Source organism: Dermacentor silvarum, chromosome 7, assembly GCF_013339745.2.
Source record: "Dermacentor silvarum isolate Dsil-2018 chromosome 7, BIME_Dsil_1.4, whole genome shotgun sequence".
NCBI classification, from domain to species: domain Eukaryota; kingdom Metazoa; phylum Arthropoda; class Arachnida; order Ixodida; family Ixodidae; genus Dermacentor; species Dermacentor silvarum.
The window spans coordinates 51267291-51282130 of record NC_051160.1 but is presented as its reverse complement, the minus strand read 5'-3'; the positions used below and the strand labels follow the sequence as shown (position 1 = coordinate 51282130).

Here is a 14840-nt window from a genome sequence, read left to right as displayed (position 1 = left end):
GTTATTTGCCTTTTTGCTCGTGGAGGCGACGTCTACATGCGCCACTTATCGCGGGCCACCGGATCCACACATTCACAATTAAAAGACGTGCAGACAAAACTTGCCTGACAACGTGGTCATTCAGAGTTATACCGGAAAACTCGCTCTAAATGTTTCTCACATGAAATACTTGGCTTGTCCACAGGCGTTTGGGTTGGTACTCCTAGAGCATTCATCATTGTTTTAAGGGAGCACTGACAGACAAGTGTAATCTAATTACTTGGTCGGATAAGTGCCCATCGTTCTTAATGCAATGTAGTCTCCGTTACTTGAGAAAACAGCAATTCAGTCATAAGGTTACAATTCACGACAACGCTTTCTAAACACGCGCCAAGTGAAGCATGGATTCAGGCATGAGGCACCATCCGTCACTGACATCTAAAGTATTTGTCTTACGACACCAAACACCAATGACGCGTACACACGCGTGCTAAGAGCCTGCTGCTGAAAGCCGAGTTCATTCAGCAACAAATCCGACAAGAAGCGAGAGCAACTTTCCCTTCATTACGAAAGGAAGAGCACAATTGAAATGGGAAATATGGCTGCATTCCGCGACGTGCTCCTTATGCGGCCTCCAACCACAACACCGGGCTAACGGACATGGTATTTAGCTGTAATTATAGTATATGACTGCCTCCTCAACTTCTGGTTACAAGAATACTCCACGAAACGTACCTTTTCTAAATGTCCCGGAACGGCCACAAACAGCTATATAGAATATATGTTTTTATTTAATTAACCAAGGCACCTGAAACCTGCTCATAGATAATATTTCGATAGTAACAACCTTTTCATATTGACACCGCACACGCTACACGCATCAAAACATCTAGATTAACATAGTGGTTGAGGGCCAATCAGTCCAAAAGGTACATATGATGCGAGTCCTGTGTTTGTGACTTCAGAGCGACGGGAGAGCAGTACAGACACTCAAAACCCTCAAATCCACAACCCACAACATAGCCCAAATGATACGTCGCGTGACGTATCGAAATGCCGGAATGCGAGAAGACGATATCCTAAGGCTAGTAAGGCCTTAATGGTTAGTTGAATCACGTATGGCTTACCGTACCAAACCCTGAACAGGGAAGAGGAAAGGCAGGTAAACACAATAATCCGAACCGCTTTCAAAGCTGCTCTGCTCAAACATCCACAGAGCGCATGTTATCTTTGCGAGTGCACAGTACTTTCGACGAACTGAGCCAGCTAACTCTGATGCGACAGAGGGAATGCCTCAGCTGCACAAAAACTGGAAGGGCAATATTGGCAGGACTCAATATCCCGCATAGCCCATTTATCTCACCGATCAAGCCGAACATCTCCATCGTTCGGTGAGATCCCAAATTACAGTCGCCCCAATTCCCAAGAACATGCATCCCGTGTACAACAAAGAAAGGCGCAAAGCATGCGCACAACACATTCAATCAAGGTACTCCAATAACCATAGGTACAACACGAACTACACAGACGCTGTTTATGCAAAGGCGACCGGGCAGCGCTGCCAATGGAGGTAAGCCCTGGCAGTCGCGAACATGATCTGCCAGCAGCAAATAACCGCATCGGCCATGGCGGGATCCCCCAGCTCAGCCAAAATATTAGCAGTGGCGATCGCACTCGCTTACGCTGAACGTTCGCAAAGGGAATCTGTCGTGGGCACGGACTCCCAGGAGACATGTCGCATGTTTCTCAAGGCGCACGTGACTGCGGCTAGCCTCGCGAAAATCCCCAAATCTTTCAACCACCGTCATCGCCTCCTCTGGTACCCGGGCCACACGGGTGTTCAGGTGAACGAAAAGGCTGACGCGTTAGCTCGAGGGTTTACTAACCGAGCGACAGCGTCCTCTTCTAACCTCAACCACTCGCACTATCTCTCACAAAATTCCACCAATTTAAATGCCAAAGACATCCTTGCTCATCAGCGCGGAGCCTGCAGAAAATACCCGCGCCCTCACTCAATCTAGTTAGTTTATTTTACCTGGTTTTGCGCTGGTTTTGGCACTGTTTTGCGCTTGTAAATTCTGAGCGTGACGACATAGTCATTGATGGCCATGTCGTAACGCTCTATGACCATCTGCAAAGCCAACTTGGGTATCTAAGTACGTGGAACTCGGCATCGGCGGCTCTTTAATGAACCTCTTTGAAGCCAACTTTGGCAACTATGTACCACTTAGTATGCACCTTGTTTTAAAGTTAAAAAAAAACACCGCCCAAGCACTCCGTACAGATGGTGAACCAGCGAAGCTGAAACGTGCGGCACTGGTGTTTAGCAGTGGGTTAATCCCGACGCTGTATTGAAGCGTTTCTCAATTATTGGTTACATGTTTGTGTTTCTACTGGAACGCAAGCGCCAATGGTGGGCGGATCCTGCTAACCACAACGCCGAGCTAACTCGAGATATCGAACGCATGCAACAACGGCGAGCCGAGGAGGCTGCGTTGTGGGCAGAGCAGCGTCAACGTGGCAATGGCGGCAACGCGGCCGCCAGGGACAACGCCCGCTTTCGGCGGGAGTTTCTCGAGCGGTACTTTGGTTCGGCTGCGACGAAACGTGCACGTTGAAAATCGCGAAGTGGAACGCAAGCGCCAATGGCGGGCGGACGCTGCTAACCACGACACCGAGCTAACTCGAGAGGTCGAACGCATGCGACAACTGCGAGCCGAGGAGGAGGCGTTGCGGGCAGAGCACCGTGAACGTGGCAATGGCGCGAGTGTTTGGGTGCGACGTAGAGAACGACGCAACTGATGGCGCAGCCAATGGAGACGTTCAGCGAAACATAGGACGAACGGTTTTTCGGACGATCAGTTTATATCATCTAAAATCTATTCGGTGCTGCACAGTATGAGCGAGCGTCCCATATATTCACACAAACTTGTCAGGGTGCGGTAAAGGCAAACAAAGCTTCGCTTTGTTTGCCTTTTTTTTTTACTTTTGCACTGTTGCTGCTGTCTTGCACGCCGCGTCATGAGGCGGTTCAGAGCGTGCACATACACGCTAGGAGCGCGGTAGAGAGGAAAGGCGACGTGAGAAACTCGTTACTGTGCCCGCCGGGTAGAATTGCGGCTATAACGTTGCTCGAGGTAGCGGGTTCGTTCCCGATCTAGGCAGCCGCAATCTTGAAGGGGCGAAATAGAAAAACGCCTCGCTTACTTTGATTGAGAGACACTTTTATAGAATCCATAGGGGCAAATTTATTCTGGAGGCAACTACTATGGTGTGCCTGATAAAGTGATTGTGGTTAGGGTACTTAGAGCCCCATAATGAAATTCTTTGCAGGGGTCATGAAGGCCCTGATCATGTGAAGGAAATTTACAGAAGAATAAAATTAGGTTAGAGTGCTTTTGGCAGGCTTTACCAAATCCTGACTGCGAGCATACAACTGTCGCAGAAATGAAAAGTCTAAAATTATTTCATTCTAGCGGTGCTAACATATGGGTCAGAAACTTGGAGGTTAACAAAGAAGCTAGAGAACAATTTAAGGATCGCACAAAGAGCAATGGAACGAAAAATGTTAGGCCTAACGTTAGGAGAGAGGAAGAGAGCGGTGTGGGTCAGAGAACAATCGGGGATAGCCGATATTCTATTTTACATTAAGGTAATGAAATGGAGCTGGGCAGGCCATGTATTGCTAAGGATGGATAACCGGTGGAACATAAGAATTACAGAATGGATACCAATAGAAGTGAAGCGCAGTGGAGGACTGCAAAAAATTATGTGTGGTGATGAAGTTAGGAAATTTGCGGGCGCATGTTGGCATCAGCTAGCTCAAGACAGGGGTAATCGGAGATCGCAGGGCCTTTGTCCTGAAGTCGACATAAATATAGGCTGATGATGACAATGATGAATTAAATTAAAGTGTCGTATTTCGCTTACGTTCCGATGTGCGGTGTGAGGTGATGACAATGTTAACCTTATCGGAGGTTGGGAACAATGGCTCACAACAACGTCTCAAGCAAACACGTCTCACTTTGTGTTCTGTGTACAACGCAAACAGCACTGGTGCACGCAATGCAACGTTTATCATCAACTCACCAATCTCGTACTGTACCAAACGCTGAAAAAAATTAAACATTTGCCTCCGACATCGCCGCTTGTTATCGTCAATCAAAGCAAACAACAGAGAAAGCTTCGCTTTATCGATTTCCACTGTGCGTTGGAACTCCATATTTTGTTCTTCAGGAAAACATTACTTTTCGTTGAAGTGTGGTTATACTGCTTGCTGCAGCAATCGATATTTTTGAAAGGTAGCGTAGTATTCTACGCATACACAATTCAAGGTCATAATTAATGCAATGCTTTTTCGCGATGCCTTAGCGAAGATTACCTCGTACAGTTTCGAGGTCTGCATGCATGATTCCATAACGAATCGCTTGGCAGTAAGAAAAATGTCTTGTTCCAACACAACAGCTTAGGTGAAGGCTCCAGGACATACCTTGAATATAGGGAATAACATAATTTTTGTCCACTTGCACCGGTCCCTGCTTCCTCCTTTTAGTGAGCTGACGGCGGTGGCACAGGGCGTTTAAATGGCCGCTTTCTCTGATGACGAAAAGTGTGCACGTCACGTGTTTCTTAAGTCAGCGGCAGAACATTTGTTCGCAGTGGTGGAAGTCAGGCGTTAATGTCAGCGGGCGATGACGCTTTGCGGAAGGGCTGCAGCTTGGTGATGTTCGGCCCCGCAGCAACGTACATTCTTCCAGTCGAGCTGCATTTGGCACTGCTGTTGTTGCGAACATATTTCTAGCATTTTATATACAACAGTTACTTTCTCCATGAGCATAATTAAAATCCTCAAACACGTGTTCGACTGTGTGCCTGCTGACCAGCACTACCTACTGCTATCACAAAGCATACGGATGACATCATTGTTTGCTCGTGATGAGTGGGTGTTATTAAAAGGTTTAATACGTAGTTCTTGGAAGAAATAGTTCTAATCTTTGACGTACGTACTAAACTTTTGACATAAGCACAAAGTTCATGTAGATGAAATGACTGCAAGCATTCATTATACTTATTCTTAGAAAATATTAGCTTGTGAGCAATTTCCAGCCTCTATTATCATGCCACCGTAAATACCTGAAATATACCACAGCTCTGCATTGACCGACTCCCATAACATCTTTTGGATGGCCAATGTGGTAGACTAATGCATTGTTATGCCAAAGGTAAAAAATTGCTGTGGTTTAGCTTTGGTTAAACACTCGTTGATAGCGAAAGCCTCACTGTCCTGGCTAGGCCCATTGTCGAGCTGGGGCCGAGGTGTGGTTTCGCAATAATATACCGACATTTTTGCAATGAATACAGTGTTTGTTCATCATTTTATGCCTATGAAGACACTGCGGTGATAAGTAAAGTAGTGAGACCTGGTGGCAACTAGCAGCCGGGCCCAACTGTACTCGGGTAACGGCGGCAATGTCTCCTTTCAGGCCTCCGCAAAGACCTAAATATATAGTCCGACGTAGCGTGAACGCGCGCACACGTTATGTCACGTTGGCGAGAACAACAGCGGCTATCGTTCAACCGATAGTTCGAAGTACTGGCGCCGCCAACGTAACCGGAAGCGCCGCCAATGTGCTCCGACGCACCCGGCGTCTGATGATGCTCGCACGCGTGCCGATGGACTATAAACGCGCCTTAATGCTCTCTTGTGTTTTGACCTCTAGTTCTCAAGGGGAAAACTGTTCAGTCGCCGACGGCTGCCCGAGGTAGCGTAATGAAGCTTTCGCTTCAAAAAGGTGTTTCTCACCGTATGAAGACATGGTACCAGTTACACGTATCAGTCCCAAATTCTAACCATGTATAAAGGAAGAACCATTCCAACTAACTCGAAAGCACAATGATAGGACACATTTTCGCTTTCAAGTGTAAAAGAAAGTAAATATGTGAAAGAGGCAAGCATTCCATTTGTGCTATTGACGTGTACCCAGTATTCGCAAAGGAAAAAATATACGGTGATGTGAATGCAACAAGCTATGTAACGTCAGTGCAGTAATCCTGAGCTCACGTTTATTTAACAGGTGTAGTGGTAATTCAGAGGCAGGCGATGCTTCTACTTTATAGGGTGTTCAATTTTAGGATTTACCTTTTAGGATTATGCTACCTGTGGCAGGTAGCATAATTCTTATCATTGAGCTGGCTTATTCGATGGGGCGGACATTAGCACAAGTAACCGAAACACATTTTCTACTAATTAACAAAAGTTCACTAATTACGTTCTTAGTGAATTACATTACGACACATATTGCAATTTACGAATTGTAGCCGGCGAGCTTGTCAGGCGTATCCACTTGGAATGAATTTCAAAAATGACACCAGTTTGGAGATATGCGCCATCAAATTCATCGTACAGATGCACTGTTATTCCAATTACTTTTTTTTACCAAAATGCTGTTTTATAGATAGCAGCGAAAATGATCTAAACTCAGAGGGCAGTCTAAATGTAGTTTCCGTCTTTTGCGGCGTTACGCGTTCTACTTTCTTTTGCTCTTTTTGTGCGGAGACGTCGAAATTAACCCGGGACCCACAACTCAGGAAAAACTGCATCTGCAGCATGATGGTCAGGAAGACATTAAGACTGTGGTGTGTGGAGTGCCCGACACGGTGCGGTGATTGGAGACAAGAAGCAGACAACATGTAGTGCGCGTGCCGAGGCGGTTTCCTTGCTGGATTGAAAGACTACAACGTCGAAGAACTGCACGTGAACACGCGGAGCAAGAAGAAAAATCACAAAAAGAAAAGACATTCAATGGCAAGAGAACATGCACGGAGCTTCAAGTGCACGGAGAACATGCACGGAACAAGAAGAAAAATCACAAAAAGAAAAGACATCCAATGGCAAGAGAACATGCACGGAGCTTCAAGTGCACGGAGAACATGCACGGAACAAGAAGAAAAATCACAAAAAGAAAAGACATCCAATCGCAAGAGAACATGCATGGAGCTTCAAGTGGCCAATGAGAAAACGACAAATCGGCCAGAGGGGTAGAGTTCCACAAGCGGCACCAGGAGAAGGTCAGCCACCGAACCAGGGGTTGAAGACGGGCCGTTGGGTTCCGGACCCGAGCCGCCAGGACTTCACCTGACCGGGGCCTCCTGCCAACCCGTTGCTGGGAGTAGCCACTCTGCCCGATCGTCAACTGTTGCCCGAGGCCGGCGAGCTTCTGTGCCCATGGGCACAACGTGAGTGGTCAGGCTACGGGCCCGAGTTCCACGCCCAGCTGCCTGGCCAGAACGCCACCGCCGTCTGTCCGTGCCGCCGAGCCACCTACCTTCTCTCTCCACGCCAGAGCACGGTAGTTCTGGTCGCCCGTTCAACGGGCCAACACCCCGACCTTTTGGCGAGACCGACATCGCTTCTCTCGTCGTCTGGGCTCCGTTTCGCCGCGTCGAGACTGTAGTACGCACTTACACCCGCTGCCTGTACGATCTTGCCTGTTATTAACACTACCCTAGCCCTAAGTGTGTTTCTTGCCGTAATGTCTTTTTGAGTGTTTATTTGAGGGCTTACTTTTCATTTTTGTTTTATTAGAAGTTTGTGCTTTCTCCAACAAACAGCTTTGTCTTCAATTGGGTTGTCGGAGGCGCCGCCTCGGAGAACCATCAGAACCATTAAAGAAAAGAACCTGTCATTACAAAGACGAAACTTACGGCTATCGAGGTAACAAAGACAGAGAATAAGCGTGCCATAGATGTCCTTAGCGGACGCAATACATCACTGGAACCAGTGTTAACAAATTTCGATCACCTTTGCGCAACCGTCAGTGAATGCAAGAGCGAATGTGACGAACAGCGTCGATTGATCAAGTTGTTGTCGGCAAAAGGCGACAATCTGGAAAGCGAGAGCCGGCGTTGCAATTTGGTTTTCTATGGCGTCAACGAAAGCGATAATCCCGAAAGAAATGCACATTCTGTGCGCAAAATTCTTGAACTGCATGTGTGAATCTAAGTTGGGTTTACAGAACCTGTCAATTCGGCATGCGCACCGCCTTGGAAGGTTTCAAAGTGGTAAGAATCGCCCGTTGATAGCAAGTTTTGCCTCGTACTAACAAAAACATTTAATATTAGAGAACGCCAGAAAGTCGAAAAATAGCCAGTTTGCTATATCTGAAGATTTCTCCAATGAAGTACGTGCGAAAAGAAAACAGCTGTGGGATTTTGCGAAATCACGTAGGCGTGATGGCTATAAGGTTGACCTTCGGTACGATACTTTATAGTTCAACGGCAACGAAAGCTAAACCCGGTTGTTTTCCTGAAGTGACCACGTCAATTTAATAATGACGATGTTTTTTTCTTGTCATAAACTGCCGCAGTATCAAGAATAAAGTTGACGAATTTAGCGCGCTTGTTGATTTAGTTAAGCCCTCTAGAATTTTAGAAACTGAGTCCTGGCTAGGTGACGATATATCTTATAATGAGGTATTTCCACGTGGTCACACGTGCTGCAGAAATGATCGAAATTCTCGCGGTGGCGAGTTATTATATTGGCAGAAAAAGAGTCACAGGCCTGCGCGGCACACGCAGCACAGTCACAGCGTAAGCTGGCGGAGCGGCTCAAGAGTAGCTCCAATTTCGGCACCACGCACACCAGGGTCTTCGCGGCAAAGTCGCTTCGCCTCGTTTGACGAGAACGATCTGAAGTGTTCGCGCGGCGTCGACGGCGAGCTGCGGCTTGTAATGCTCTCTGCAGAGCAGTCTGCTGAACCCGATGATGCCTGGTTGTAGCCGCGCACCTAGCTCTACGATTGGCATCTTCAGCAGCGGTTCGTACCTTGCGAGGAGTCGCCGTAACGTGAACCGTAGAGGTATCCAGAATACGTGGCACACATCTCACATCGATTTTCTGTCGACCTCGACAGCGCTTCCCTTCTCTTGGTATCCATTTTGTAACCCTAATGGTCCACCGGTTATCCATCCTACGCATTACATGGCCTGCCCAGCTCCATTTGCTGCGCTTAATGTCAACTAGAATATCGGCTATCCCCGTTTGTTCTCTGATCCACATCGCACTCTTCCTGTCTCTCAACGTTACGCCTAACATTTTCCGTTCCATCGCTCTTTGTGCGGTCCTTAACTTGCTCTCGAGCTTCTTTGTTAACCTCCAAGTTTCTGCCCCATATGTTAGCACCGGTAGAATGCAATGATTGTACACTTTTCTTTTCAGCGACAGTGGTAAGCTCCCAGTCAGGATTTGGCAATGCCTGCCGTATGAACTCCAACCCAATTTTATTCTTCTGTAAATTTCTTTCTCGTGATCAGGGTCCCCTGTGAGTAATTGACCTAGGTAAACGTACTCCTTTACAGACTCTAGAGGCTGACTGGCGATCCTGAATTCTTGTTCCCTTGCCAGGCTATTGATCATTATCTTTGTCTTCTGCATATTCATCTTCAACCCAATTCTTACACTTTCTCGATTAAGGTCCTCAATCATTTGCTGCTATTCGTATCCATTGTTGCTGAATAGGACAATGTCATCTGCAAACCGAAGGTTGCTGAGATATTCACCGTTGATCTTCACTCGTAAGCCTTTCCAGTCTAAAAGCTTGAATAATTCTTCTAAGCATGCAGTGAATAGCATTGGAGAGATTGTGTCTCCTTGCCTGATCCCTTTCTTGATAGGTAACTTTCTACTTTTCTTGTGGAGAATCAAGGTAGCTGTGGAATCCTTGTCGATGTTTGCTAAGATATTCACGTATGCGTCCAGTACTCCTTGATTACGCATTGCCTCTATGACTGCTGGTATCTCTACTGAATCAAATGCCTTTTCATATCTATGAAAGCCAATAGAGAGGTTGATTGTACTCCGCAGATTTCTCGATTACCTGATTGAGTGACACTGGATATAATCCATCGTAGAATATCTCTACCTGAAGCCAGCCTCTGCTCTTGGTTGGATGAAGTCAAGCGTTGCCCTGATTCTATAGAAAATTAACTTGGTGAATATTTTATACAATACTGAAAGCAAGCTAAGAGGTCTATAATTCTTCAATTCTTTAATGTCTCCCTTCTTATGGATTAGGTCGGCAGAAAAGCAGATGGGATGATGAAGATAGGAAATTTGCAGGCGCAAGTTGGAATAGGCTAGCGCAAGACAGGGGTAATTGGAGATCGCAGGGAAAGGCCTTCGTCCTGCAGTGGACATAATCTCACATCGGTATCGCATTGATTGCGCGCCCTACCTGAATCGCATCTCCACGTGTGTGCCTGCGCACGCTGCATTTGCAGGCACCTTAACTAGATGGCGCCACCATACTGGCGGAGGGGATCGCTTTTTTTATTGCGCGTCTCGTCTAAATGGCATCTCGTCGTCTGCGCCTTCGCATGGAGCGTTTGCAGGCGCCTTAGCTAGATGGCGCCACCATACTGGCGGAGGCTGCGATCGTCTGCGCCTGCGTTTATAGGGCATTTTTCCGCTGCCTGATAGCAAGCGCTTCCGTGGCTCAGTGGTAAAGTATCCGACTCCCACGCAGCGTGCCTGGGTTCGATGCCGGCACTTTTTTCGCATTTCCGGCGATATCGGTTGCATTCTCCCGCGGCGGCGGCGTGCACCATCGCGAACCGAAACGGCTATTGGAATGAGCCCATAACAGCTCACGATGTAAAAGCATTTCATCGGTCCAGCTGCCCATTCCTGTCGGAGAATGTTAGGCTATTTTCTGTGAACTGACTCTTTACATCAAACGTGCTTTGACTGCATCAAGTTTTCATAGACAACCTGATTCCTCTCTTGATATATTATGTCAGTTGAGATCCGTAGTTTAAATTGTACTGGCAGACCACTTGGTTATAGGCGGAGACTTTAATCTCCCAAATGCTGTGTGGAACGATCAGGGCTCACTGATGTTGTATGAGGGTCGCTTGTTTCAGGAAATGATGAAAATTGTTGATTTTTTCGCACTATCTCAAACAGTGCCTGAACCAACTAGCGGAAATCATGTTCTGGACCTGATGTTCACAAACCAACCTCAACTGGCAATTTCTACGGTTTTCGTTCCTCGAATTAGCCTTGTATAAGGCTATTCGTTGTGAAGATGATTGCCGAATATTACTATGTGATTTCAGCCGCATTGCTCAGTGGTATTGTAAATGCAACATGAGTTTGAATCTAGATAAGACGGTTGTCACCTCATTTAGCAAAAAAAAAAAAACATGTTTGTTTCAGTATACCTTAGAAAACATTGCATTGTGACGGGTGTCCTTATATAAATACCTAGGAGTTTATTTTACCACTGATTTATAATGCCATCGCCACGTTGATCATGTACTAGCAAATGGAGGCAAGGCGTTTGGATTGCTATGGCGAGCGCTAAAAACGTCAGTATGGCTACTAAAGAGCTACTCTTCAAGACGTTCGTCAGGTTTGTCTTAGTATATGCATGCGAGGTATGGGACCCACCGATGCTTGGTGACAATTAAGGAACGCCTTGAAAGAATACAAAATTTAGCTGCAAGGTTTGTTACTGGCAATTATTGTTTTGCTTTTAGTGCCACACAAGCCAATAATAATTTACAATGGGAATCTCTTGACAATCGCCCAAAAAGAAACTTCGTTTAAAGCTTTTTCATAGTATCTTTCATTCAACAATTGGCATAGCCAGGCAACGGTACATACTTGAACCTTATTATGCATCAGCTCGAGCTGACCACACCCGTAATGTACGAGATATTTCGCCACACAGAACTATTCAGGATGTCTTTTTTCACTAGCAACAATACGGGAGTGGAATAGGCTACCATCGTCAATGATTGATGTAATATCGAATGATACATTTTATGCCTTGTTGAATTGATGTCACATTACTTATGTTCCTTTTTTTCCTTTTTCCTTTTTTTTCTTTTCTCTCTGCATGCGTATCATGACTGTTATTCTTTGAACATTATGCTTATGTTATGTACCATATTGTACATTTGTAAGTCATGGAGCACGAATCCGCTTCATGTTATGTATTTCCCCCCACCACTGTAATGCTTCGCGTCTTCATCTTCAGCGCGCTAGCTCGTGTTCTTTGAATAAAGTGTCGGTTGAACCGTGGCTTCTTAAGTGGGTAAAGTGCTTTAAGATTTCGTTCTCATATGCTTTTGCACATTGCTCTCCTGGAGCTGCGTTCGGGACGCCGCCTACGCCAAGTACCCGCCGACCTGTCCCGAGATGATACAGCAGTCCACCGGCCCTGTTCAAGTGCCAGCCACCCAGTTCTCCTGGACTATATTATACGCAGTCGTCAGCGCAATCCTGAGGTATTCGCTGGCGTTGACGTCAAGCGTTGACGTCGAAGGCTGGCTACGATTGAGTAAGCTTCTTCAGCCACGGGGACAATGTTGCAAAATTACGTAACGTCAGCTTCTACGTCACTGAGGTCCCCAAGACATGGTTGAAAAATTATGAGCGATACTTCCGTAATTGGTCTTCTTTCAAAGAGCACCTTCGGTGAATTTTTGGGACGCTCACGGTTGTTCTGAAGTTGCGAAGTTCAGTGAGCGTGTCCAGCATTTAGGTGTGTCTTACACGCCGCACATTGAAGATGTTCTCGCGTTTTGCTGTGGCGTCGAGAGCGCCATGCCAGAGTCTGACCGCGTGCGCCACCTTTTCTAGGTCATCGGAACTATCGCTTTTAAGGACCTCGCTGCACAGATCCCACGAGTGTACACGTTGTCATCTATGTATGTCAGCGCCTCAATGCATTGCAATCGATCCGTTTGCAATCCGACTCGTCTGACAACCCCCTGACAAGCAATGTTAAGTTCCAAGCTCTCATTGGAGCTCTCTCATTCGTGGAGAACTGCGAGCACACGATTTGTCACCTGCCCGTAGCGCTCACGTTTGTTTATCCTGCTGCTGCCGACCTACGGTACATCAATAAAGGGAATTTGCATCATTCCAAATGCTGGTATTGAACTAAACACCAAGAAGGGCTGTTTCGCTAGCGCACTGATTAAAAAGTTCTGGGATATCTGGTTAACAAATGTGGCATTCAACCTGATATGGATATGAATTCCGCAGTGCTTAACTTTCCACGCCCACTTCGAGAAAAAAAAAACTACTGAGCTAGATCGGTCTCGCCTCATACTTCCCACGCTTCATCCGGGACTTTGCCACTATTGCCATGCGCCTCCATGAACTTCTTGCCGGTGCCTGTTCGTTACAGTGGTGTGATCGCTTCTAAGTCGCTTTTCAGGATCTCGAGGGCGCCTTCAACTTCCTACCCGTACTTTGTCGTTCTGATGGTAAAGCGCACACTCTACGATCTACGACATACTGACACTATAAAGCGGTCAAGCAATTGGCGTCGTGATGCAGCAGCGCGACCGCGCTTTACGCGAGATAATCGTCGCATATGCAAGCCGCGCTCTCACTTCCGCGGAAGAAAAGTCCGTACTCAGCGAACAGGAGTGTCTGGTTATTGCATGGCCGGCGCAGAACTTTCGCCCACATATCCACGGTTGGCATTTCCTGATTGTTACCGATCATCAGGCTTTGTGTTGGTTATCAGCGATCAAAACCTTTTGAGGAGTCCTTGACCGCTAGATCCTCAGATTACAAGCATATTACCGCTAAAGTCCCTAGATTTCCTGCTCTTAAGTTCTTAAGTTCTCAGTTCTTAAGTAGCGACATCTACTCAGTCGGCCGCCATTAGCTTCCTAGATAGCATGCGACCGTCAACTGCCGGTGCTATCTACGCTGCTCGCGGTAACGTGCAAGTGATTTCGGGGAAACAGCGTTAGGAAGAACATGGCTGTCGGAATGAGCGTCGCCCAATGAGATTCGTCCGCGGTGCTTCAAAGGTTGTCGCTACTTAAAGAAAGCAAAAAAATATCTAGGGACTTTAATTACCGCGAGACAGAAGATGAAGACTACAGCATAAGGCCGGCACCGATGAAGAGGAGGTAGAGGTTTCTCTTCGTCATCATGACTGGCAGCTGTTACGCCTGTGGTACTCGCCGTACTTGTAAATATTTGTAAATATACGCTTTTTGTGCAACAATATGGCTTCAATGTCGTTTATGGGACAGGAAGGAAGCACCAAGACGCCGCATTCTGTCGTCGTCTCCCTCCTGTACTTGTCCGCTAGCACTAAGAGAGAGAGATAAATTAGATGGGAAAGGCAGGGAGGTTAACCGGAAGGTAGGTATCCAGTTTGCTACCCTGCACTGGGGAAGGGATCAGGGGAGACAGAAAGATAAAAAAGTGCACACACATAGAAAGAGAGGGAGATCAGAAAAAAAAACACAAACACACGAACACACACAAAGGAAGTCAGGAGTGTCACAGTCGTTCAAGCAGGTCGCTTGTCCGGAGGAACCTCAGCAGTGCGCTCATCGCCTTCAGGTGTGAAGCGTCAGCCGGCACTCTAAGATCGTCTGCTCAGCAAGCGGCCGGTCGTCGAGGCGCGCCAGCGTCGTCACGAGCGTCTATCTCTGGGAGCTGTAGCGGGGACAGTGACACACGATATGTTCGATTGTTTCCTCGCTCTCGCAACTATTACAGGTAGCACTGTCAGCCATTCCGATGCGCAAGCAAACGCATTCGTAAAAGATACTCCAAGCCACAGTCGGCAGAGCGCAGTTGCCTAAGTATCCTTTTAGGCTATGCCACCCAGTCAAAGCCGCAGCAGTGCAATCATTTTCATGCTGTTGCGCAACATACAATCACATTCAGGTGCATCCCCTCCCCCCCATCAATGCAAATACAAATAATTCTTTTTTGCTCTTCTGAAGAATAAAAAGGCGGACAAAGAAAGTTACACATGTATCATATTTATGATAGCAAACACTGTAATGCACTAGAATGAAATGCATGATACAACATG

The 14840-nt window shown here is 46.8% G+C and overlaps 1 protein-coding gene across 1 annotated transcript in view; it reads right to left on the bottom strand.

The window, feature by feature from the left end:
• LOC125946744 (uncharacterized) overlaps positions 1–4526 on the bottom strand; it is a 47528-nt gene extending 43002 nt beyond the window's left edge. Inside the window, exon 1 of the mRNA XM_049670642.1 lies at positions 4469–4526. Coding sequence (XP_049526599.1) covers positions 4469–4489 — 21 coding nt within the window. The 5' untranslated portion in view covers positions 4490–4526. The remainder of the gene's footprint in view (positions 1–4468) is intronic.
• Between the last annotated feature and the right edge of the window lie 10314 nt (positions 4527–14840).